The 25,186-nt window shown below is 34.5% G+C and overlaps 1 protein-coding gene across 1 annotated transcript in view; it reads right to left on the bottom strand.

Moving 5' to 3' along the window:
• LOC109046575 (tyrosine-protein kinase JAK1-like) overlaps positions 1-20,089 on the bottom strand; it is a 35,847-nt gene extending 15,758 nt beyond the window's left edge. The window contains exons 1-10 of the mRNA XM_042725980.1: positions 19,834-20,089; positions 13,738-13,943; positions 12,112-12,235; positions 8,688-8,841; positions 8,216-8,379; positions 7,606-7,954; positions 7,307-7,483; positions 6,701-6,858; positions 5,406-5,520; positions 3,718-3,916 (exon numbers count right to left, since the gene is read on the bottom strand). Coding sequence (XP_042581914.1) covers positions 3,718-3,916; positions 5,406-5,520; positions 6,701-6,858; positions 7,307-7,483; positions 7,606-7,954; positions 8,216-8,379; positions 8,688-8,841; positions 12,112-12,235; positions 13,738-13,936 — 1,639 coding nt within the window. The 5' untranslated portion in view covers positions 13,937-13,943; positions 19,834-20,089. The remainder of the gene's footprint in view (positions 1-3,717; positions 3,917-5,405; positions 5,521-6,700; positions 6,859-7,306; positions 7,484-7,605; positions 7,955-8,215; positions 8,380-8,687; positions 8,842-12,111; positions 12,236-13,737; positions 13,944-19,833) is intronic.
• Positions 20,090-25,186: the final 5,097 nt, after the last annotated feature.

The following is a 25,186-nucleotide window of genomic DNA, read 5'->3' as shown; positions in this document are numbered from 1 at the left end:
AACCCACATTTACTACATTTCCTGCCTGTCACTGATGCCTCAGCATGTACTCTTAGAGAAGCAGATGTAAACAAGCCTTGATACAGTCTCTAATGTGCGATAACAGGGCGTTTTTCACAATCAAAACATTCCTGATGCTTGGGTTCACATTAGTATAGAGCTGTTGCACAACTACAAATACTGATGGAGCACTCAAAGGAGGAAATTTAGTATCTCAGGATTCATATGTAACAGTAAACCAATAGATCTCAATAAACTGCAATATTTTCATATATGTTATTTTTCTGAAATTGGAAGAAGTGGCGAAAAGTTACATTTAGACCCTGGTTTCTCTGCATTACACAGACACCTTTGACACTCTCTTAGGAACACTTAACTCGGTCAGGCTGGGGATCCTGGCTTGGTGGGCTGAAATATGAGACCACACAACTATTAGCTGCCAGATGCACAGCTGCCTGAGGTCATATGAGGATACTGACTGCATGCTGATATTTGACTTCTCTAGAGAGCATTGTGACACTGACAAAGCACTACAAAAAAAGATAATTCCTCTTTCAGCTTGAACCACTCAGGGATGTTCATGCTTCTGAGACTTTTGGTTTAAGTGAGATGAAGATGTAAAAAAAAATGCATATTCAAGATGAGAAAGTCATTCCATTAAGTACACAGTTTGGAAAATGTGGCAGTTGGAATTCTTAGTAGTCTGGTTTGCACAATTCAAAATGGCACTCATTCCAAATAGTAAAACTTTTATTGTACTTGAACTAAGGGTGTGCGATAAACAATGTCATCTGGGATAATATCGTAATTGTTGTTTTAACAATGTGCAATTTGACATTATTGAATATATCGCAAAAACCAAACAAAACACACCTACAGAGTGCATGCATACATTACGTGATGAAGGTTAAACTAGTGCGCATTTAGAGTGCATTCTGTCACTGCATGATTCAGTCTGTTAAAATGCATTTAAAATGATTAAAAAATTACAAAAAAGACATCAGGGCAGAAAATGTATACATCTATACCATTTCAGATAGTTTATCAATATCACACGAAGAGTGCCGTTTTTTCTCCAAAATCCAGCATGATTACAAAATGTGATATTGATTTTACACAACAGTTCAGTAAACAAGAAGTTAATATTTAAGGGACTTATGCTTTAGACACCATATTACCTGTTTTTGCTATATTTCGACAACAAAAATAATTCCAAACATAGCCACAACACTGCTTTGCATCTCTGAACAACATGACAGCATTTCTTTCCTGAATGAATCAACCAATTAAATGATTCGGATCAATCACAAAGACTCACTTATCAACAGTGACTTGCTGCCACCTACTGGCAGTTTTATTTTCACAATTAAAAGGATAGTTCACACGTCGGCGCCAATAGCCTTGCGGTTAGTGCACCAACATATACAGCGCAACTGTGCTGACGGCGACCCGGGTTCGAGTCCCGGCTCGTGGTCCTTTGCCGATCCCGCTCCCCTCTCTCTTCACCAAAAAACACTTTCCTGTCTACTCTACACTGTCCTTTCCAATAAAGGCATAAAAAGCCCATAAATAAATCTTTAAAAAAAAAAAAAGGATATTTCACACAAAAATGAAAGTTCTGTAATTAATTACTCGCCCTCATGTCGTTTCAAACCTGTAAGACCTTTGTTCATCTTCAAAACAAAAATTAAGATATTTCTGATGTAATCCGAGAGCTCTCTGGCCCTCCATAGACAGCAAGTGTACTACCAACTAATTTTACGAAGCTACGAGAATACTTTTTGTGTGCAAAGAAAACAAAAATAAAGATTTATTCAACAATAATTTAATATTTTTTATATATTTAATATAGTTTAATAATAATTTATTCAACAAAAACGTTGTTTACGTTCAGGATCAAAGTACGCACATGAGTCGTGATACTCTACAAAATGTCGCCAGGGTAAATACGAAGAATATCAAAAACTTAAGAGTCATTTGTACATGGTAGTCCTTAAGATACCAGTACAATAACTCACTCTCAGCAAAATATTGTCTAGGCTAATTAGAGGCTAGGCTAATCGCAGAAATCATCTTTGATTTTTGAGCTTACAAATACACTCAAAATACAAGCAACACTCACAAACCTACCAATATCTCTGACTTATATCTGAATACATTAAAAACTTATGAGTCATAAAAAATTGTTTATGTTACAGAAATTAACACCTGACTAACCAACTGCCTTTAACTGAAAATTGAGTGTTTACTATTGTCCTTTTGCATTACTGACACACTATTTTCCTATTTGATACTGTAAAGCTGCTTTGACACAATCTGTATTGTTAAAAGTGCTATATAAATGAAGGTTACTTGATTTGACTTGACCTGATATATTTGTGTACTTATTCGTGGAAATGTATGATCATGGGAAATTCAAATTTTGCCCCTACAATGCATTTGCTAAGTTCATCATTACTCACTATCTTAATCCTGTATTTAAGAAAGATAGAAAGGTATCACTTAATAACAATTTTACAAGTTACTTTAATTCATTTCCTATAATATAATGTACCATTCTAGCTATATATGCTAATTAAAACAGATACAATAAAAGATTGTTCAGCCAAAAACAGGAATTCTATTGTCATCTCTCATCACTCATCCTTTTGTCATTTCAGAACTATATTTCTATTTGTGAATCAAGAAAAGAAAAACTCTAAAGAATATTCAAATTACGAAAAGTAAAAGACTGTCAAATCGATAACTTCATTAAGGCGTGTCTTTTCCTGTTACAGCATCATACCAAGTCTTTAAAGCTTATGATAATCTAGTTTACTTAGAGAACTGTCAAAGTTTTTTATTTTTTAATCACACTTTCTAGTCCGTTTGCACTAGCAGCACTTATTTACAGAGATGTATTTTTTATATTTAATTTGCCTAACTTTTTACCTGTATATTTACTGAAAACTCAACTGAACTGTCATGTTGAAAATTAATATGTTAACACAAAATTGTTGTAGGTGGTTTTTCAACAGATGCAAGAGGTATCGATTATTACTGGCAATAAAAGGCTAGTAAATATGTCATCTGCAGATTTCAATAGCGTATTTCACACACCACACCAAAATCCTCACATCCTCATAACTGCTCAACAATTTAACAAATGCCCATCAAGAAAACACTGAGATCCATTCATCGGGCACCAGTTCACATTGAACACTGGAAAATCCTGACAATTCAGCTAGCAGCTTCTAGTAAATTTGGCAAAGCAATGACTTCTGATTTCAGTTTCAGTATAAGACAGGACTATTCACATAGGACAATGTGTTAAGACTGCAATCTATCAATGGCTCCACAGAGAGATTCTAGGGGCTTTTTCGAGTGGAAATACCAGCCTATCCGAATAGGCTGTGCATTAAATTTATTTTAAATCAAATGAAAACATCATTGTATGAGGGGTTTGGGATGGATGGAAGGACTGATAGACAGATCAATGTATGACATATTTGGGATGGATGGTTGGCCAGCTAGATAGACCAATGTAGGAGGTGTTCAATTGAGATGGATGGCCAGACTGAATGGACAGACAGAAAGATGTATGAGATGTTTGATTTGGATGGATGAATAAATGATTGACTGAGATGGAATATATGGATGGATTATCTCCATCTCTCAATGATACTGCATAGGTGGCCCTCTATCACATGACCGATTGAACAGAGTGAGTGCTGGTACCTCTGGGTTGTGGTGGGCAGCAACGACGCAGCTGGAAGCGCAGGTTCTCTGTGCGCAGGTTCTGGCCCTGTAGGTGCTCTAAAAGCTCCTTCAGAGTGGGCCTAAATGTATCTGTCCCATACAGTCTGTAACCTTGCGGACTAGTTTCAATTTGGAAGTTCTTATACTGGGGAACAGGCCTGGATTCACATAGGTCCATCTGAAAGAAGGAGAAGAAATACATGAGAGACAGAAAAAAGGGGAAAAACATGATAAAGCACAAAAGAAAATGTCAAGAGAAATGGTGCATGAGAAGAATAGTGAAGGGAGAGAACAGGATTTGTTAAACAAATGTTGGGTGGCTGTAAACCGATCTGCCTTAAGATAAGGTAAGTTTGCTTTTGGTTGGCAGTGAGATGTTGGGTTTCTGAAGGTGACTTTGTACATAATGCTGATAATATTAAACATACAGAAAACCTTTCATGACACTATGTGTGCATTTATTTCCTTGTTTCTTTGTTAATCCTGCATATGTATTTAACAAACTTATATACTTTCTGTTGATCATTACAGTTCAGCTCAGTCAAATCAACACAATTCTATTTGTACAGCATGCTGAACAAGGGAGTTGTCACGGAAAAGCAATGCAAGGAAACAGTGCATCAGTCTCTGATCCAGCTTGTGTAACAGCCCCAATGTGGTTTGTGGTTCTGCTCCAGCTACTTATACAGTGTAATACAGTTCTCACACTAAATAACTGCCAAGAAAATCAGAAAATGGATGCATTGTCTTGGACTGATCCGGTCCAAAAAATTGTCCTCAAAGCTACAAACACTAAGGGGCCGTTTACACTACAACGTTTTCAGCCAAAAATGGGAAACTTTTAATGCGTTCTGCCTGTTCGTTTACACGACAACTGCGTTTTGGGGACTGAAAACGCATATCTTTGAAAACAGGTTTCGCGTAGCATGTGTTAGGTATGTAGATGCAGTATGTGTCAATTTTAAACGCAGGCGTGAACAAACATACACAACATTGGCAGAGTACATGATACTGTTGTTGCTGCTCAAGAGTTTGCTAACGCTTCTTCAGCAAAGTGTGGATTTACTTCACCAATATTACAACCAACAGCAGAGACTCATCATATACAACATATAATTGTCACTTCCCTACAGGTACTGTTTACTAACAAGTTGACAGCACCAAATACTGACCTGGCATATTACAGCGTTTTTGGCCGTTTTCGTGGATATGTGTAAACATGAATCATTTTGAAAATGTTGCCGTGTATACGTGAATCTTTTTAAAAACGCATGATAAAAACTTTTCAGTTTTTGACTACATTGCTGTCGTGTAAACGTAGCCAAACGCAAGATCCCAATTGCTATTCATGGCTAACTTCTAAAAAAAGCATTTTCACACGCCAAAATTTGGTGTTGCAATATTTGACAGAGAATGAGTGTTATATTTCATATGAACACATTTGTCATGGTTAGGGAGAGTGTACAACAAGAACCAGATCTTCTTGATTTCCTGCAGAGAATACCACAAGAAAATCTGAGCAATTCAAGACTTGTCCTGTCCAAGCAAGACAAACAGGACAAAGGGTTTCAGTTCCCAGATTACTGATTACACAAAAATGTTTATCCCAACTGTACAAATTAAACTAGACTTCTGTGATTGGTGTATGTATGTGTGTGTGTGTGTACCTCAATGCAGACAACAGTCATGATGATGTAGTTATAGTCTGTGCAGCTCCAGCGCAGGACATAGGTTCCTTCTTCATTTCCCTCCTGACGAAGTTTATGAATAGCATACTCTGTGCTGTAGAGAAAACAGACAGTACAAGTCCAAAAATTACTTTCCTGAAAGACAGCTGTTATAATCCAATCTACTACTAAATAACTACAGCATTTAAAGCCAAACATTATTTTACCATGATTATAAGGTGCTTAGACATAACACAAAGTGCTATCGATTTTAATTTCCACCAAATCCAACTCATGAACTTAACTGTTAGTAGTTTATGTTAGACAAGCATCTATATTAACGATTTTCACTAAATAAACCCAACCAAATGCATCTTGACTTCATGACTTCATTGTCGAGCGGTATTACATTTCTTATTGCCACTGAATTCTTCTTGTTTTTGATCCATTATTCATACTTGTGTCATGTCTTTGCTGCTTGATACACAAGCACATTCTTGAAAGTCTAATAGTTGACAAATAGCAATGATACTAAACTGGTAACACTTTACAGAGTCACATTACAATGGTCATAGAAATATGCATGTACTTATATTTAATTACTGTAGTAATTACTGCAGCATTTACACAACAATTCAAAAGTTTGAGTTCAAGATATTTGTGACCCTGGACCACAAAACCTCGCAAGTCTTAAGTGTCAATTTTTTGAAATTGAGATTTATACAACTGAATAAATAAGCTTTCCATTGATGTATGGTTTGTTAGGATAGGACAATATTTGGCCGAGATACAACTTTTTGAAAATCTGGAATCTGAGGGTGCAAAAAAATAAAAATACTGTGAAAATCACCTTTGAAGTTGTCCAAATGAATTCTTAACAATGTATATTACTAATCAAAAATTAAGTTTTGATAAATTTACAGTAGGAAATTTACAAAATATCTTCATGGAACATGATCTGAGTCTCTTCTGCTCACCAAGGGTGAATTTATTTGATCAAAAATAGATTAAAAACAGTGATATTGTGAAATATTATTACAATTTATTTTCCATCCGAATATATGTTAAGATGTATTTTTAATTTAACAGTTGTGTTGCTTAATATTTTGTGAAACCAGTGATACATTTTTAGGACTATTTGCTGAACAGAGAGTTGAAAAGAAGAGCATTTATTGAACTACTTTTCTTTGTGACAATGTAAAAGTCACTACTGCTCAATTTAATGCTCAATTAAAACTATCTGTGTGATCCTTGACTTGGACATCTATAACCAAAGTATGCTAATATGGTCATACCAGATAGGTCCATGACAGCCATTTTCTAAATTCTGGACCACTGATGAGGGTGCGACTTCAGTGCACAGGTAATGATGAGCATCTACAGTCAATCTGAAGTAACCATCAACCAGGGCAGCAAAGGACAAAGCAGCGTCACGATAAAACAGGTCCAACTCCTGTGGAGCAAAGAAGAGGAATACCTTTGTAGGATAAGAACTATAACATACCTGTCACTACAAACTACTTCATCCAATGAAATGTATTATTATACACATGAATTCTTTAGTCATGCCTGTTGATTTATGGATCATATCAGTATGAATCATAACCTTTTTTGAGCAATGGAAGTTTTACACCATATTCTGACCAGGTGCAGAGTTGTCGTCCTAACTTGCCACAATAAATAACATATTTTGCTGATAACTAAACACAGCTATATTGTAAAACCCTGCCTATAATTAAATCTTCTTGGTCCACAAATCAGACTTCAAATTCCACTACATTAAATATCAAATATTCTCTGACTGGTTATGACTGTATCATATTCAGCTTGAACGCTTGTGCTGGAATCAAAATGTTCCTGGTTAGGACACAGTGCAGCAGAAACTGAAATGACAAAATTACCATGGTTTTATTGTCTTGTCTGTAAATTGTGACACAAGACTCCTTAATGACGATGTGGGTGATTTCGTAAAAGTCCGAGAAAATTGTCCATCCGCTGTCTTTCCTTTTGTCATTCTTCTGCTTGTTGTCAGCCTTGTTCTTTTTAGATTTGGTTTTGTCTTTCACTATCAGAAGATTCTATTCAAAAAGCGTAAAAAACCAGAACTTTAACAATCCATAACATAAAATCCAGAATTGCTGATAAATTTGTAATATTTTACAAATCTACAAGCTCTCAAAACCTAAAGCGCTAAACTCACTGGTACAGGCTTTCTCCTCCAGGATATTCCAGTGGTTCCGGACACCTGCACTTCATAGCCCAGTCCGTCATCCCCTAAAGGAAGTGTGTGGGCCGGAAATCCCTCGCTCTCAGCTGATACTTTCAGGCTCTTGGGCTCAATAGTCTCCCGACCCAGGCCCTGGGTCAGTGTTTCAAGAGTGGAGAGATACTTGACCTTCAGGTCATAGAGGGTTATGTTGCTGTCCTGGATGGTCTTGCTATTGAATTCGTTGAGGAAATTTCTGAAAACATTGCTGATGCGTATGCGTGTGAGGAAGTTACGCTGCTTAATGGTCCGGTTCAGACTGTCTGGAATGAATCGCTTGTAGCTACAAAGATAGAGAAGAAGGCTGAATAAATTCACTTGCTTTAAATCAGAAAACCAATATGATGCTTCCTTTTTAGCACTCATTAACACATACAGCAATTCTAGTATTTATTACAGTACACTTCTCTCTGAATCTGATTGGTCAATGACAGCATTAAAATACAAAAATACTTGACCTCAGAATGGTTGGAAGTGGCATTTAAATATTATCAGTGTAGATCATTTTGCAAATATGTTGTATAAAGAAGATTGTATGGGTCACCTTGTCTCAGCTCCAGCTCCTGATGAAGGCAGATTATTGCTCTTGGCATGATGGGTAATGGCCAAAACAGCCATTCCCAAACACTCGTTCTCTATCTCATGATGCTCCATCTCACTCTGGGGAGTGCGCACTGGAGCAAGTCCCCTCAGAAAGTCATATTGGCCCTAAAACATAACAAAAAAAGTTAACATGATCTCTCTCACACACACACACACACACACTATTTTACAATAGTGTTCATAACAGCCCAGTATATTTGAATAAATAGCAGCAAAAAAAGATGTTTAAATACATATCAGACTTAGAAAACAACCAACATAATAACAACAGATACCACACGAGAGAGTATTTGAATAATCATCAAACCACAATGCTCCTGTAGTGAAAAACAGGCAATATTACTTTTGTTTGAAGTTGTCATGGTGACATGAACAACCATGTAAGTGATACCTCAGGTGGTTCCTGTACTCACCTGCGCAAACAGGTAGTCAAGAGATGCAGCATCCAGTAGAGGTGTCCCCTCAGGGCCCTTCTCAGTGACTAAAACCCCTTTCTGCTTGCAAAGTGAATGTCTCCAAACTGGAGATTCTGTCTCACTAGTGCCATGCCAGTTTGTGAAATAAAACCTGTGTAAACAAATCAAATCAGTTGTTAAGGGATTCATGGATGTTTTTTTAAATAAAGCTAAACACATTTGAACTTTTTCTATTTTCACATCTGTCACAACGAACATTTTCAGTAAGCATTTATTTTTGCTACTGTTCAAATGCCTGTTAAGTTTACATTTGAATTTAATTATTTCAATATTTACTGTGTAAAAATGCTACATTCATTTTTAATAAATTTCAACCAAAGTTTTAACAAAAGTTAGTGTACAAATGTACCTAGGAAGCAACAGTGTCATTGAAGATCATACAATATACTAAATGTGTGAAGAAAACCATGATGAATAAAGGTAAATATCAGTGAACAGAATATTTCTGTCAAATTATGCAAAAAAAATTATATATAATAGAGCAATATAGTATTACTGTCGTAGTTTAAGAAATATCCCAGTATGACTGACAAAAGAAAAATTAAGTACAAGTACAAGTAGGCAAATATGCACAAATGTGTGTGTGTGTGTGTGTGTGTGTACACAAATGTGTCATGATCATGAATGTGGTCAGAAAATCATGATGACAGTAGCTGATAGCGTACAAAAACATACAGAACTTTACATAAAGGATCACAACAAAGGCTTACACTATGTAAATATAGTAACATATGGTAAATAAGATGCACAGGCTACATGCACCAAATCATGTGTCAACAATAAACAGAGAAAAGAACAACTACACCATCCCATTGCCACGCGAACGAGAGCTCATTGTAAACAGGAAGCAGCATGAGTGAGAAAAGTGTGCTATATGCCACAGAGGAAGAGAGGGTGTGCAAAGGTTGACCATAAACTGTTTGTGTGCACAACAGGTAAGCTTCACACAGGGAGACAGCGATTCTTTACCCACCACTCATTTTGTATACAGTAATTGACTCTTATCTTAGTTTCACTGGTGAAAAGGGGAAATTGAGGGGATCCTATGTTTTACTTTGCAAGATTTACATTTTATTGAACAATGAAATGTCTTTCAGAATAAGAGCAGCTTGAAACCATGTCAAGGGATTTGTTTCTTTGTTTATTTATGTTTTTATTTTATTATTGTTTTGTTCTAAAAGGGATTGTAACAGATTTGTAACAGGTGTGCAACAGGGCTCTGTACTGTCCATATGTATTTCTAGCATTTCAATTAAACTAAACAATATTGGCTATTATTTAAGGTGCAGTAAGTGATTTTAAGAAACGCTGCTGGAAAGTGGATTTGACCGAGCACCAAAACACAGCAAAGCCAAAGGGGTGTATACACTCATGAATGACTCATCAGGAGAATGACTACAGAAAGTGAGAGATGGTAGAGAATACAAAAGAGAAAAGGGTCAGGGGAATGTAACTTTAAAACGAAAGGTTACGATCAGGCTAGGGAACTGCACAAAAAAAATTAAATTGTCAGAAACTTTCCAGAGCTGGAGAGACTAGGAAGCCAGAAAACAGATAAATGAATGATTGAATGATTGAATGAATGACTGAATGAATGAATGAATGAATGAATGAATGATGCATATATATAGGGCTTTATTGTGTATTGCTGTACACCCAAAGGGCTTTACAATCATGTGGCAGGGGGGGTCTCTCCTCAAACACCACCAGTGTGTAGCATCCACCTGGATGATGCGACGGCAGCCACAGTACAGTACAACAGCACCAGTGCACTCACCACACACCAGCTACAGGTGGAGTGGAGAGAGAGTCATAGAGCCAATCAAGTGGATGGGGATTATTAGGAGGCCATGATTGACAAAGGTCTGTGGCGCCAATTTGCCCAAGACACCCCTACTCTTTACTAGTAGTGCCATGGGATTTTTTAATGACCACAGACAGTCAGGACGTCGGTTTAACGGCTCATCCGAAAGACGGAGAAGGTTGCTTTATTTCTTCTCTATACATAAGTAATGTAGGTTTTGTGATTCACAGTAATAAGATATGATGTCCTTTGCTTGAATATACTTGTGTGTCATCTTTGCTTGTTTGTTTCAGTTGCATTATTATTTTCCTTCATTCAGCTATGATAAAGAGACATTGATTTCCACGCCTTATAAAGTCTGGAACGTCTAAACCTTCTCCACTGTCCGTTTCAAACATCGGCTCCCAAAGGGTGTATGAAAAGTGAGAGAACATTCTCCTAATATAGTGTTTTTTCTTTTGGTTTCCCTTTAAGAATTGTTCCATGTGTTGCATAAAGAGTATGTGAATGTGGGGGCGGAGGCATCAAGATGTGCGATCCTTTTGGTTAGGAACGTGTTTATGTTGGTAATTTCAAATATCAGCAGCTTTTGCCAGAAATCACTTACGGCACCTTTAACAGAACACTGACATCAAACAATAAATTTCACTAAACCAATCAATAAATGTCCAGGTTATTTTTCACTTTAAAAAGACAAAAGAAAACATTTTTTTAAATTGCATTCAATTATATCTTATTATTACTATTATTATTATTATTATTATTATTATTATTATTATTATTATTATTATTATTATTATTATTATTATAAGACATACATATATATATGTATGTATATATATATATATATATATATATATATATATATATATGTATATATATATATATATATATATATATATATATATATATATATATATATATATATATATATATATATATATATATATATATATATATATATATATATATATATATATATATATATATATATATATGTATATATATATATATATATATATATATATATATATATATATATATATATATATATATATTATTATTATTATTATAAGACATACATATATGTATGTGTGTATATATATACTTTTTCTTATTACATTAATGAGAATTTGGTAGTGAAAATGTTCTTAATCGTCATTAAAATAATGTCACACAATGCCAAAAATCTTAATCGTTCAGCTTGTAGACAAAAAACTTGCATGAGAATTAGAATTATATGAGCCATAGGTTCTCCCTGGAATTTCTAATTGGGTTTTTGAACAGCAGTTTTGAATTTTTAATTTAATGTTGGATGTGCTTTAAAAATGTAATGCAATAAAGTTGCTACATAATAACTAAAACTGGTTGCAAATTTTTAACACACCATTAGTTGCAACATTTTTAAAGCATACTATAATTTCAATTCATGTTCCATGTTTTTTGCATGTTAAAAAAAAAAAAGTCTGTTGAAATTTTATCATTTTTTTTATCTGTAAACCCCAAAATCTCACATTTTGGGAGCTTTGGGAGCATCATTCAGTTGTGCCCACTCACCTCATACGGTAATGAAGTTTAATGCTGGTCTCCTCCGTGATCTTGAACACATGATTGGGAGCATACCAAAGATCCTGGCTCTCTTCATACAATGCAAACAAGTTGTGACACAAAGGTGAGATGTCTGGGGAAAAACATATTACAATTAGAGCCTGATTCTAGAACCAGGTTATTTTTATACCTGCCATTCTTACAGTTCTCAGCAGCAAATAACCTCATCAGATGATGCCTAAGAGGAAATACTCATAGCTAATGACGGTTTATGAGAAAAGTTTAAAAAGTATTTGACAAGCTTTTACTGGAACATGAAACAAAAGTGGGTCAAAGGTTTGCACATCTCCTATGCAAAAGGAAAAAGATACGGTACATTTGGTTTTAGTTTGATGACCTGATGTACTAAAGTTACAGATCACAAAGCTTGAGCAATTTCGTTTGAATGAGTTATTTCTATGTTTTCATTTTAATTTCTGTTTAATTTTAGTATGTTTGTTTTACTTTTATTAGCTTTTTATGTCTACAAAGTTTTTTTATATATATATTTTATTTTAGGTATTTAACATAATATACAAAGCAAGGAGTATGAATAAAACAACAACAAAATGAAAATGGAACAAATTAAAGAACAAAAACAGTAAGGCTAACATATAAAGGTTTTCATTTATGTTTATTTCAGTATTAGCTATTAACTTACAGTGAATTCAAGATATACATTTGTTCCCTGGGAGTTGAACCCACAATCTTGGCATGGTTAGTGCATCTTAGAAATATTTTATCAGCTGGACTAGTGAAAAAAAAAAGGAGTACTGAATACATAACCTTTAAAGTAAAACCAGTAGCTAACTACAGAGTGTGAAAAAAAACTGTGTGAAACAAACACCATCGTAGTTCCTCTCCAGCAGCTGCGTTCTTGTCTAATATAAACTTCCCTTTCCTCTCTCACTGTCCAAGCCCGTTTTTGTCCTTGGCTGTAACTTTGAGGAAATTATGGATGTGATACTTAAACCCAGCAGCCATTTTGTGGCTGAATACTGATCAAGAGCCAAATAGACAGATGTAGTGTTCCATTGGGAGATGGAAAGGGGCGGACAGAGCAGTCAGTCACAGTGCTTCTCATGCTAAAGTCAATGTCCTGCCATAATCCACCCATGTCACATGATGATACCAACAGTAAAAACCCTTTTAAGTTCCTCTTTTGTATTCTGTGAAAAGCTGACGGTACAAAAGCCCCATTCCTCAATCGCACAATCAAAATATGAAACCGAATGCATGAAAAAAATGTCCCTTTTTATGCACATATTGATTTTGAGCTGTAAAAACCCTATTTTTTAGTGCAATATTCTTTCTACAGCTCACTTGATGGAAAAAGAACAAAAATAGTACACTGATAAAAGTGCACATGAAATCACAGATGCTCTGTAACTCAACTTTGCTTTGACAACTATTCCCATCCAAATAGTTATGATGAAATGATGCATCACTGCTAAGAAAATATTCCATCATGATTCATGACCCCCCATCTATGTCCTCAGAGATGCATTAGAATACAATACTTTATAGTGCATACTTTAGCACTCTATATAGTGCAATACTTTAGCACTCTAAATAGGTGGCTGTCCAAACACTTACGGCATCTCTTGGCAGCCTCCACGCACAGGTCTTCCGCAGTGTGGCAGTCTTTTAAGTACTCGAGCTGGTGTGTGTCAGGCAGGTAGAAGTGGATTTCCAGTCCTTTCATTACAGTCAGAACGGTCATCTCTGCCTTCCTCTGTTTTTTCATCTTCCCACACAGCTGCCTGCCCAGGTCCATGACTGCTAGTTCTGGCATCCAGACACTGCAGGATAAACAGAGGTAACACAGAGATTTATTGATGAACTGTGGGTCCCTGCTTTGATGAGCAATGGTTTACTGCTTTGGAAATACTGTAACATACCATTTCCAAAAGCTTACATTTATAACATCATAAATGAATGAACCATAAATCACATTTCACATTGATTTTTGAGCAATAAGTTGGTCAATATAGGGTTGTCATAATAGCAATAATTTTAGTGTCAATACCAACAGTACTACAACAAAAACTATTATTCTTACGAACACACTCCTTTATTAAAAAAGAACAATAATAATGTAAATAGGAATAAATTAAAGCAACTTAGAATGATTTTTGTCCAACTTTAAAGCTATTTTACTTAATAGAGACGTATTTTCCAGTATTTTTTAAGCAAAAATAGATTATCTATTTTCAAATAAACAATCAATTACAATACAGGTCAAAAGTTTTGGGTCATTAAGATTTGAAAATGTTTTTGAAAGAAGTCACTTATGTTCACCAAGGCTGCATTTATTTGATCAAATATACAGTAAAACAGTTATATTGAAAAAAAATTAGTACCATTTTAAACTACCTATTTGAATACATTTTAAAATGTCATTTATTTCTGTGATAGCAAAGCTGAATTTTCAGCAGCCATTACTCCAGTCCTCAGTGTCACATGATTCTTAAGGAATCATTCTAAAATGCTGAATTTGTTCTTAACATGTTTGTAATGTTTCTACATGTTAATACTTTTCATTAACAGGATTTCTTCTGTAACCTCGTGTTTTGTAACCTTTTGTGTTTACATTAACAGCTCACTAAGACAAGCATTTTGACCAAGATGTCCATTTTGCCATTCATTCATATGCATGTGTGATCATTTGAAAGCAGCCATCTGTCAGTCAGCCAGTACTCTGTACTACTGATACTTCAGAAAGGCAGCATCATTATAATTGTAAAACTGGACTGGAGGGTGTTGAACTCAAATCTTGGGACTAACAGCTGGCCATGATGATCACAAACACACAGGTAAGTATGATGAAAAAGAGACAAACGTGAAGAGAGAAAACTGCATCTTGCTCTTTTTTTTTCTGTTAAATAAAGTGGCTTTTTTAATCTGATCCCGCAGGGCTAATGAAATCTAGACAACATTTTAATATGCCACAATTTGAATATTCTAATTATAATTTGCAATATATCATGTAATCTGTTGTTATAACATCACAATTTGAATATTCTTTGAATATACTGCCCTGACAGTAGCTGCAGATTCTATTCCAGATTCTATAGAATCAACAGAAGTACAACAAACTTGATGTCCTCTCAATAGGTGCCCTCACAAGTAGCTATTTAATTCAACAGATTCTATTCATGATTCTGTAGAATTGAGGGAAGTGAAAAAATTTTGATACTGCATCGGATGGTTTGGATCAATTTGTGTTTAGATGCCAAGATCCCTGCTGGCATGTGAAAGGACTTTCCTGAGATGAATGAATGCAAAAACAAACTTTGCTGAAAAATAAATCTAATTGGAACCAGTTAATGACCAAATTAGTCGTTAAAGTGGCTTTAGCGAATTCAAGAAGCTGAACAAACTGAGACAATTGGTTTGGTTTTATGAAATATTAGTATAATGAGATCACAAATTCAATCAACATTCATCACATTCACCTCACAGCCTGAGCAGAAAGTACTTTAACTGAAAGGGTAAATTCTGCATGCGATTACTTTGAGCATTATAGGAATAAATCATTATTTTGTGTGTGTGTTATATATAACAACTGAATCCATTTATCACTGTAATAATGTTGGCACAATGGGTTAAATTGATGTTTGCTAAAAAAATCTAACAAATGGACACTTTTCTCAGGATTGTGATGATGCGTTTAATGGTGATCAGCATATATATATATGTGATATGATACAAAGTATAGTGTTATAAATGTACATTGTACATTTAAAAAAAAAAAAATATATATATATATATATATATATAAAGGTTTTTTTTTTATTTAAATATATATATTTTTTTTATGTATGTTTTTTTTTATATCTATTTTTTGTATTACAAAAAAAAAAAGAGTTCACACTAATGTGAGGGTGTTTCTAATGCAGCGTTTATGGTAAATTTGACATTGTTCTGTCTTCTGTCTGATGTTATCAGTCTGAGAAACCCAGAAATGTAAAAAATGTCCATGCTTAACAAAAAAGTTATTGCACCAAAACATTTTAATTTATGAGAAATATCAATGTATCAACCATCATTTAGTCCCAAATCAGTTAGGCCCTAGTATTGAGTGATTTGCAACTGTTTTTTAATACACAAATAAACCATGTCTATCTAATTTTGCTTATTTAATTTTACTACTAATAATTACTTAATAAAACCTCGCACATCAGAGTTATTATGTGACACTGTCACATAAGAGTCACGAAACGTAACGATCAGCCTAACAGTCTGAGTTACAATTATTACATTTAATAAAATTAAATTATTTAAATACTTTCCAAATAAAAATAGCAAAATAAAAAATGCAAACCCTAATTTTAAAAATGAATAGGTAATAAAACAGCTTATATAATTATTTAGTTTTAGTTTCAGCTTATATAAATATTTAGTGAACATTTTAGAAAGGTCAAGTATCTCCTTCAGACCCTTATTTGTCCCCAGGTTTTGCATTTTAATAAGCATCCATCAGTCAGTATCAGTGATTGATGTTCTTCTCTCTGCACTCATGCCTTTAAGCAGAACTTTGTTTTGTTTTGGCTGATATCTTGATTTAAAACAGAACCATTACTGACCCCCTCAACCAGTCTGTATTGTTAAATGGCCAAACTTGGCAAGCTTTCCAGATGTTTGTTACGAGCTTTCCATTTAGTTCCTTTTTTTCTAATGTTTTTACTTGCATTTTATGAGAAGTTCTGCTTTCCAGTTTGCTGTGAATCATGCCAGTTTTAGTTTCTCATTTCTAAGACGCCATCCTAATTCATCTTGGGAACTTGGGAGGAGGGGTAAAGTTTAAATTTGCGATTCTCCTGCAAGCTGTCTCCACCTGCTTCGGTACGAATCACAATGCCATTCTTCTGTTTACATGACAGTGGCCTCACTTCCTGAGGTGTTGACGTGTTGCTCTCTGATAAAGCCATGGTTAACACTGTTCCTCCACTGCTTTAGACCCTGCGCCTGTTCTGCTGGTAGACCGCTTGAGTATATGCGTCAAATGTGTGTAGGTGCGGGAACCTGCTGTAACCGTTTTATCCTGTTTGCAGGCACTTAATACCACAATGAAAACCTTTTTCAAATGAACATAAAACAGAGGTAAGTTTAGTTTTCATGGACAGCTTCCTTCATCATGGAGATCCTTCTTTATCAATAGTTAAAGGTTATCATCATATCTATATCATATAGGTTAATTGTATTCTAGTATTTGATTATGTTATTTTACCTGATCCTGTAATAATCTGCAATGTTTTTCATTTATGCAATCAAATTCACACAGCTTTTGGCTTATTTTTCTGTATAATAACTGCAGAGAAGAAAGATGAGCAAATCATTCCTCTACAAGTTATAAACAGTTTACCTTTTCTTAAATGTTCCCAAATATGTCATCGATTATATAAGGTATGATTTAATGAAACACATCTACGTATATATAAAAATCATTTTCACAACTGTAGACAATCACATTTCTGATATCATTCTTAGAAAGAAATCATTAGCTTCAAACAACAAGAATCTTATTTGACCATTAACTGATGATAAAACATCAAGGCCTATTTGATTTCTCTACAACAGTATTCAGTTTTTCTGTATTTTACTTTCAAATAAAAACATTTCATTCTTCAGCTTGCTATAACAAGAGCTATATATCTTTCTGTTATGTTTTGACACACATGCAGGAATGATGTGACTTGACTGTGTCTCATTCTTTACCGAAAACTGCCTCTGGCAACTTAAATACTTTTTGTGGCATATTTCAAAACATTTAGTAGTTGCTCTTGTCATGAAGGCCTTATTACTCCACAGTAACATGACCCGTTTCAGAACACCATACTGTACAACACGTACTATTCTAAAGGGAAACTCCATTTGCAATGTTCAGCAATGGTTACACAAAGAACACGGTAAGATCTCACCATTTCTCTTTGCCCTCAGTTCAATATGACTAAACCCACTTCACTTCACAATCTGCTTTCACTTTTTTTTTTTTTTTGCCAGTTCCGTACAGACACCAGTCATATCCTAAAGAGGCTCTTGTAAAGACTATTTAACCAACATCAGGATGAGAGCTTCAGAGTGATCAATACTTTACTTAAAATAAATGTCTTTTGACAAAGTTTTATTGATTAATTAATATGAAGCTGACATAGAATCTTAAGGGATGCCATTATGAAATTATAAGTCAGTATAGTGCTGTAATTAAAATGGGCTTCCCTACCAATGCAAGCTCTATGGCAATAAAACGTCTCAATATTGACAATTTTAGCAAATTATCAAAATTGACAAAATCTTTAGATAAGGGGTGGGGAACATAACTTTTTTTCTTTCTTTTTTAAAAAAAAAAAAAAGATTGGTTATTACTGTTATTTAAAAGGGATTCTCCACTAAAACCTCTATAGGAACTGAATATCTCTCACAGAGTCACTTTTGTCCATACTGGATCAGGCTACCAGTATCAAATTGTCCAGATGACGTAATCAAACAGTACTCAACTAAAAGCACTGTATTGTTGTGGTCGCTCTTTTACTTGGGAATGTTTACTTGATGCATTAAAAAATAATAATAATAATAATAATGGGAATTTCACGTCTCTCTTTGAAGAAAAACGTAAAGTCAAGGCAACTACAATTCAATAACTTTGCATTACCCATTGGATTTCCTCTAAAATTGAGATTTTTATGAGTAGCCATCACTCAGTAAGTTCCATGATCATTTTCAACAGTTTAATCAGTTAGAGAGAATGGGATCTGATTGAATTGGTGCTGACACCCATCATTTTACAGTTTAAAAAATTCTCACTTCATTAAACAGCTTTTAATCACCATTTAAGTTATAAAATTTTTCAAAACACTGCCCCCCAAAAAATAAATAAATGAATAAAATACGAAAACAACTTTGCATAAATATAATCTCACTTATATTGTTGTTAATAAAATATATATATATATATGCATTATTTGTTTGTACTTCTAGTATATGGTATGTTTATTTATTGTTGTGAAATTCAGGAATAAGCTTCTGCATAGCAGTTATGGGCATAAAAATAATCAGCATCGGTCGATCTCTGCAAAGCGCATCAAATTTAATGCAACCCCAAACACTTCTGTTCGGCAAATATACAGTTTGTGATAACAGTGTACAAGCGTTCAAATTTCTATCGACAAAACTGCAGCCACAGCAGCAACAAGTTTAACCATTTAACTACTGTACAGTCAGAGAATGACAAAGACATAAAAAATATAATAATGTCAATGTTTAGCGAGTTAGAAACAATAACACACAAAAAACAACGCTAAGTGTTTTTCTTACCACTTTAAATAGCGAAGGTTTAATAGGAGCTAGTGTGCTTTAAAAAAGCAACTTTTCGTTATTTTACAGCCAGCTAGCATCCTCTAAAATATTCATTATAAGTTATTATCAGTCAGACAAAGATTCAAATCAACAGTTTGCAGGTAACGGCATTTACATTTACAATTTAAGTCCAATGATGACTGATTCTGCACTAGTATTGACTCAGATGAGTTACTTCTTTAACACTTTCATCGACATATTAAACTGACAACAAAGCGTCTAACGACTTGATATTTACTAACATCGCACATGATAAGAACAGAAAAGACAGACATAAAACCAGACCCCCAGACATACAGTCAGGATGTAAAGAGTTACGGCCCTCGTCCTTACCTCGCCAGGCAAAGCTACTTCCGTTTAATTTCGATCATTACAGACGTTTCAACACTTCCTCTTGGTATTTTGTTGATGTAAAGCGCTCGTTATTTAACTCCAAAATGCTCTCCGATAATATAAGGTTTATCCCACGAGACTTATTTTCAAAACAAACTTCACTTCACAGTGGTACAAACCGTGGTTAAGTCTTCTTGATCAACTAACCTTTCCTGTCAAGCGTCGACCACATTCCCGAAAATAGGGTAACAACGAGCTTATGTCACATGCCTCCTATTGGCCCATCCGGCTGTCAATCAAATGCGGTACCAATGTCATTAACCCTTAGGCGGAGCGTAAGCGAGTGGATTTTTGTTATGGCGACAGCACAGCATTACCTCTGTATATATAGACTAATTACTATTATGCCTGCCATTAAACTCCAGCTTTGTGTACTGCTGTGATGTGAACCAAAATCCATAAATTGCCCTTCACCAATGATTCAAATGTTTTGAAAATGATTATAAAAATACATCTTTAAGCGCTGACTTTTTCTTTAGGTAAATGTTGCAGTAGCGTTAAAAATATGGATGAAATTATGTCCATTGAACGGTAGCTATGTTAAATATGTTAAATAACCACTTTTAAGGGTTTTTTACAACAACCATTAATAATAGATTATTTTATTAAATAATTACTGCTAACTAACCATTGTTAGGCTATGCATCTCAATCAGAAGACATTGTTATTGCTGTCGTATATTTTATCATATAGCGAAACAGTAAAAAGATGATAACATATCATTACGGTTTTTTTTTTTTTTTTCTGTTGTCCATAAAGTCCTGAACCTAACTTCATGAAGCAGCTGTGTCCGTTTTACAGGTAGCCTACAGTCTCTGTGTTTTAAAAATAGATACCAGCAAAACACAAAGCCCTCTCTGTAAGGTATTTAAGACCAAGAGGTTTAAGCCTGCCATGAGGGAGGGACTTCCCGTCCTCACCATCTGAGCTGGCAGAAACTGTGGGCTGCAGTTTCACAATAAGAGAACTGATAGAATGTGACAGATCAATAAATTCAACAGAGGTTCGGTAGATAGCCAACATGAAACAAAATCAGACTGTGACTAAGAGTAAAATAATAACATTTCCATATGATTTAAGACATGTCATGGTTATGCAACATTAGACATTTATGTCAAATATGCGTTGAAATATGTTGATAATGATACTTAAACATTGTTTTTTTTTTTCTGGGGGGGGGGGGGGGTCCAGTTGGAAACCCCTATCTTTGGATGAGTCATAGGCTATAAATGGTCCGTGATGAGTCTACGTGCAACACTGCCATAAGCAGTCATCTAAAAGATATAATGCGTTTTTCATCTGAAGAAAGACAGAAATTCAGCAGAGGCCGGGAACACACAAATATTTAGATAAGAGGATTTCCCAAATACATGTAAACATAAATTTGAAAACGACGCAGCTCTTGAGATGAGAAAACTTTTTTTTTTTTTTTAACATACAGTTGTATTATTGCATTTTCATGTATCACAACATTACAGAGACTTACTCATCTTGTTGTATGATTCTAAAAATGTTCAGAAGGGGTGACAAGTGACAGAGGATAATGCCTGGGTCTAATTAAACAGCACGGGTAAATTTCTGTTATTATATATAAATAGGAAGACTACACTTATTATATTATACATTTGAAACTTTCATGGTGTGTATCCAAATGATATGAACATAATAAAATGTTTTTAATAACTCTATTATAATTTATACATTATATAAGCTTTGATATATTTTATATATAACAATTTTCAATATTACCTTCTAGAACTGAGTAATTCAATTTCTTCCTCTGCTGAAACAATTTTAAATGATCTTGAGCTTTTCAGAGATTCCAAATGTTTTGGGGTTTGGTCATGAAGTCTTTCTCTTCATGGCTTTTAAATGTATGACGTCACAAATCAGCCCAATTTTATAGACACAGAAAAAGCATGTAATATTTTTTTAAACTTTTATTTTGATTGGTTTTCAAAGTGTTTCATGTAAGTAAACATCTTTTTATTTTTTTTTTGGTTGTACAAGTTGCCCTTAAACAAATGTTAATGTATGTAGAAGGATGGAATTTTTTTATCCCATTTCTACTAATATTTACACAATTTGCATGATAAATAAGGATGTACAACTAATGTTGCAGTAACTTTGTATACATTTTGTAGTCTTCGAAAAACATAGAAACTAAAGTATGTGCAAAGTTTGATTACAAGTGTTTATTTGAAAAGGACATCTCTGTGCCAAAATTCTGAAGAAAAACAAACTTTAAACAGATAATTCCTTAATTAAATTAAACAGATAAATAATCAATATGTATACTATATGCATAAAGTACAAAGCACCTTCATAAACTAAAAAAAAGAAAGAAAACATTTTATTATATCAAATGTTACAAAGAATACATAAAAGAAGAAACTGTAGAAAACATTAGCTGGAATGCAAACTGAAATGTTGTCTTAATTTACTTTATAGTCCTGATGTCTACAGAAAAAACATGAGTGAAATGTAAGTAATATATAATGTAATATATAAATCTATAATGTCAAAATAAATTTCAAAAACTTTTTGTTAGATCCTAGGAGGATAGTTACACTGACTGAACTGAAGACAGGAACCATAATATGCATACTTTGATATATAAAATTAGAAGACACCCAACAGTTTGACACAGTTTAAACAGGATTCAGTAGAGATTTCTCTGCATTTAACTTTATTGTTTTGCTTGTTTTCTCATTTTATTTATTTACCTCTTTTTCACCTGTAAATGGCTAGATGTCAAGATGGCAGCCATCCTTCAGTTATCACAGTACTGTACCTTTAAGATGGACAGCATCAGCACTGTGATAACTGAACCAGGGCAGCCTGTCAAATCAAGCAGAGCCAGGGCAGTAGTTCTTCACACATCTTCTTGTCCATGTTCACTCCTGGATATCAACTTTGACTTTAAATATCAGAGGGTGATGTCTACTGTTTTCAAGATATAACAATCAATATATGATACAGGCAAAATAAACTTGACATTTCCATCTGTGTATATTATAGGAATGAGTAGATGCAAACATTTTATTATTAAACAACTTCTACAAAGTAAAAAAATATAATATCATGATTGGCCTTTATGCCATATTCTCATTGGATACCCTGCATTAGATGTCAACTCCCTATCTGACAGCAAGAGATTGAATACTTTCGTTTGGAGATTTAATTATTTATACCCAGCACCCCGTGACAGACTTGTTATGGTGACTCTGACTCCACCTTCTATACTTTGCTATTGTTTTTGGCAAGCGCTTAGCTCCTCCCACATCATCTTGCAGACCCCGCCCACAACATCCCCGCCCTCCGTGCGAAGCTCTTCTTGTAAACAACTCCATCAGCGCGTCGTGTTTGCCATCTCAGGACAGTGGAAACGCATGCCAAATTATGACAAAACATCTGCCTAACATTCCTTTAGCGGCTGTTTCGGGGAAAAAAGGAAAGAAAATCATTTCAATGGGTTAAAACGGGAATATATGAGCTGTTATAGTGTGTTGCGACTTCTTATAGAAAAATGTTAATGGTTGATAAAAGTGCAATTTTAAATAAAAATATTTATTTTAGGAACATTCGAGCAATATCATTTATACACTAAACTATACATGCATACAAGGCGTGTTTGAGCGTTATTAGAAGCGTTAGAACGTCATGAGGTCAGTATAGTCTACAATCAATTATACATAAGTTATTACACGAAACGGGATTACATGATCATACGTCATATAATATCACAACAACTACTGTAAATATTCTGCGTGTATATCAGTAGTTTGACTTGCTAAGTAGATTGGTTTATTTGTCTTGCTATCTTTGTGCTGATGCGCGCTAACGCCCAACAGCGCGCGCACACACCCCTCTCATGGCAAAAACAAACACCACATACTTCTAACGTGAAACCATTAATATAATAACACCATCACAGTTAGACATTTGTACTGTTCTACCGACTGCAAAAGTACTTACCTGCATTTTCAACGCTGAACTCCCTTGTTTACGTGAATATTTTTAATGACGCAGCAAGCCTTACAGCGAACAACGTGATTGTCGCCATTTTTTGTTGTTATTGAAATCTTCAAGCCATGTGACAATAAAATAACACGCTTCCGGGTCCTGACGCTCAAAGTTCACCACTTTAGTGCAGAAAGACTCCTATTATATGGAAGGTTTAAAAAGTCGACCGATTTTGACATTGCATAGCCGAAGTGAACTGCGTTTAATATGTCTTGTGTTCTGACGCCACCGTAAGGCACCTCGGCAATAAATGTTTGACATGGGGATTATAGCTGACAATATCAGGGGGTTTTAACCTTTTTGTCTCCAAGGCCACCTATGTAAAATATTTCCTGTGGAATTTTGGATGTGACGATGACATAACAGCTTGTTTTTAAACTTTTTGTTGACAGAACAAGTCAAAAGAAAAAAAAATATTATTATTCAATAAAAACAACAGCTGGTCGTTGAAGCGACAAATTAAAATATTATGTCAATTTACATCAAAGTTGTTTAGTATTTAAGAAAAGCTATTATTTTGTTACAGTTTTAGATGATTTTGCAGCCCAATTTTCGCTATGGCTTCAATGCTGTCAGTGGCCCATTTTTGAAAACAATGCATCTGCGACAATATTCATAACATACATCATAGTCAACAAGTGTATGTCCTACATCAAATCAGACAGGGGGCAATATCACACCAGTTTCACCCCTTTAACAGTTTGTCGTGTGTGAAGAGAATAACAATAGCTGTGTTCCAAATGATGCAATGCGCACTATGCGCTGTACTGTACCCTGTAGTGTATGGAATGTCTTTAAGGTTATTTTGTCATATCTGAAATATAAGAGTTTAAACTTTTTCTGTTAAATATATGCATCATTCGGGCATTTGAAATGCGCTTCTTTAAATAAAATGGCACATATTGTGCACAAGTACGCAAACTGGGACGCACTGGTTTTAAAATAATAGTCAAAATAATAGTCATATCTCGGACTTTCCGAATAACCATATTAAGAAACTGAAAGTTGGATATATGTCAGCAAACCTACCATAACAGTAAAGCTGTCATTATGTATCACTTAATTGTAAATGTACATATTGTACATATATTACAAAATATTTTTGCTTGTACTGTTTTAGGATTTTTATGCAGTACGCTGCAGCTAAATACTACAACGACCAGACTCCTATGCGGTAACGTTTCAGCTTGTGCATAATTTTCAGTGCGATGCTGTACCAGAGGCGTTTAAAATAGGGCGTTTATGTTTCTCCTCCATTCATTTGCAG

The sequence above is a fragment of the Cyprinus carpio genome, chromosome B6, assembly GCF_018340385.1.
Source record: "Cyprinus carpio isolate SPL01 chromosome B6, ASM1834038v1, whole genome shotgun sequence".
In the NCBI taxonomy this organism is placed as follows: domain Eukaryota; kingdom Metazoa; phylum Chordata; class Actinopteri; order Cypriniformes; family Cyprinidae; genus Cyprinus; species Cyprinus carpio.
The sequence above is the reverse complement of the archived record's forward strand: the minus strand, read 5'-3'. Positions and strand labels throughout refer to the sequence as shown.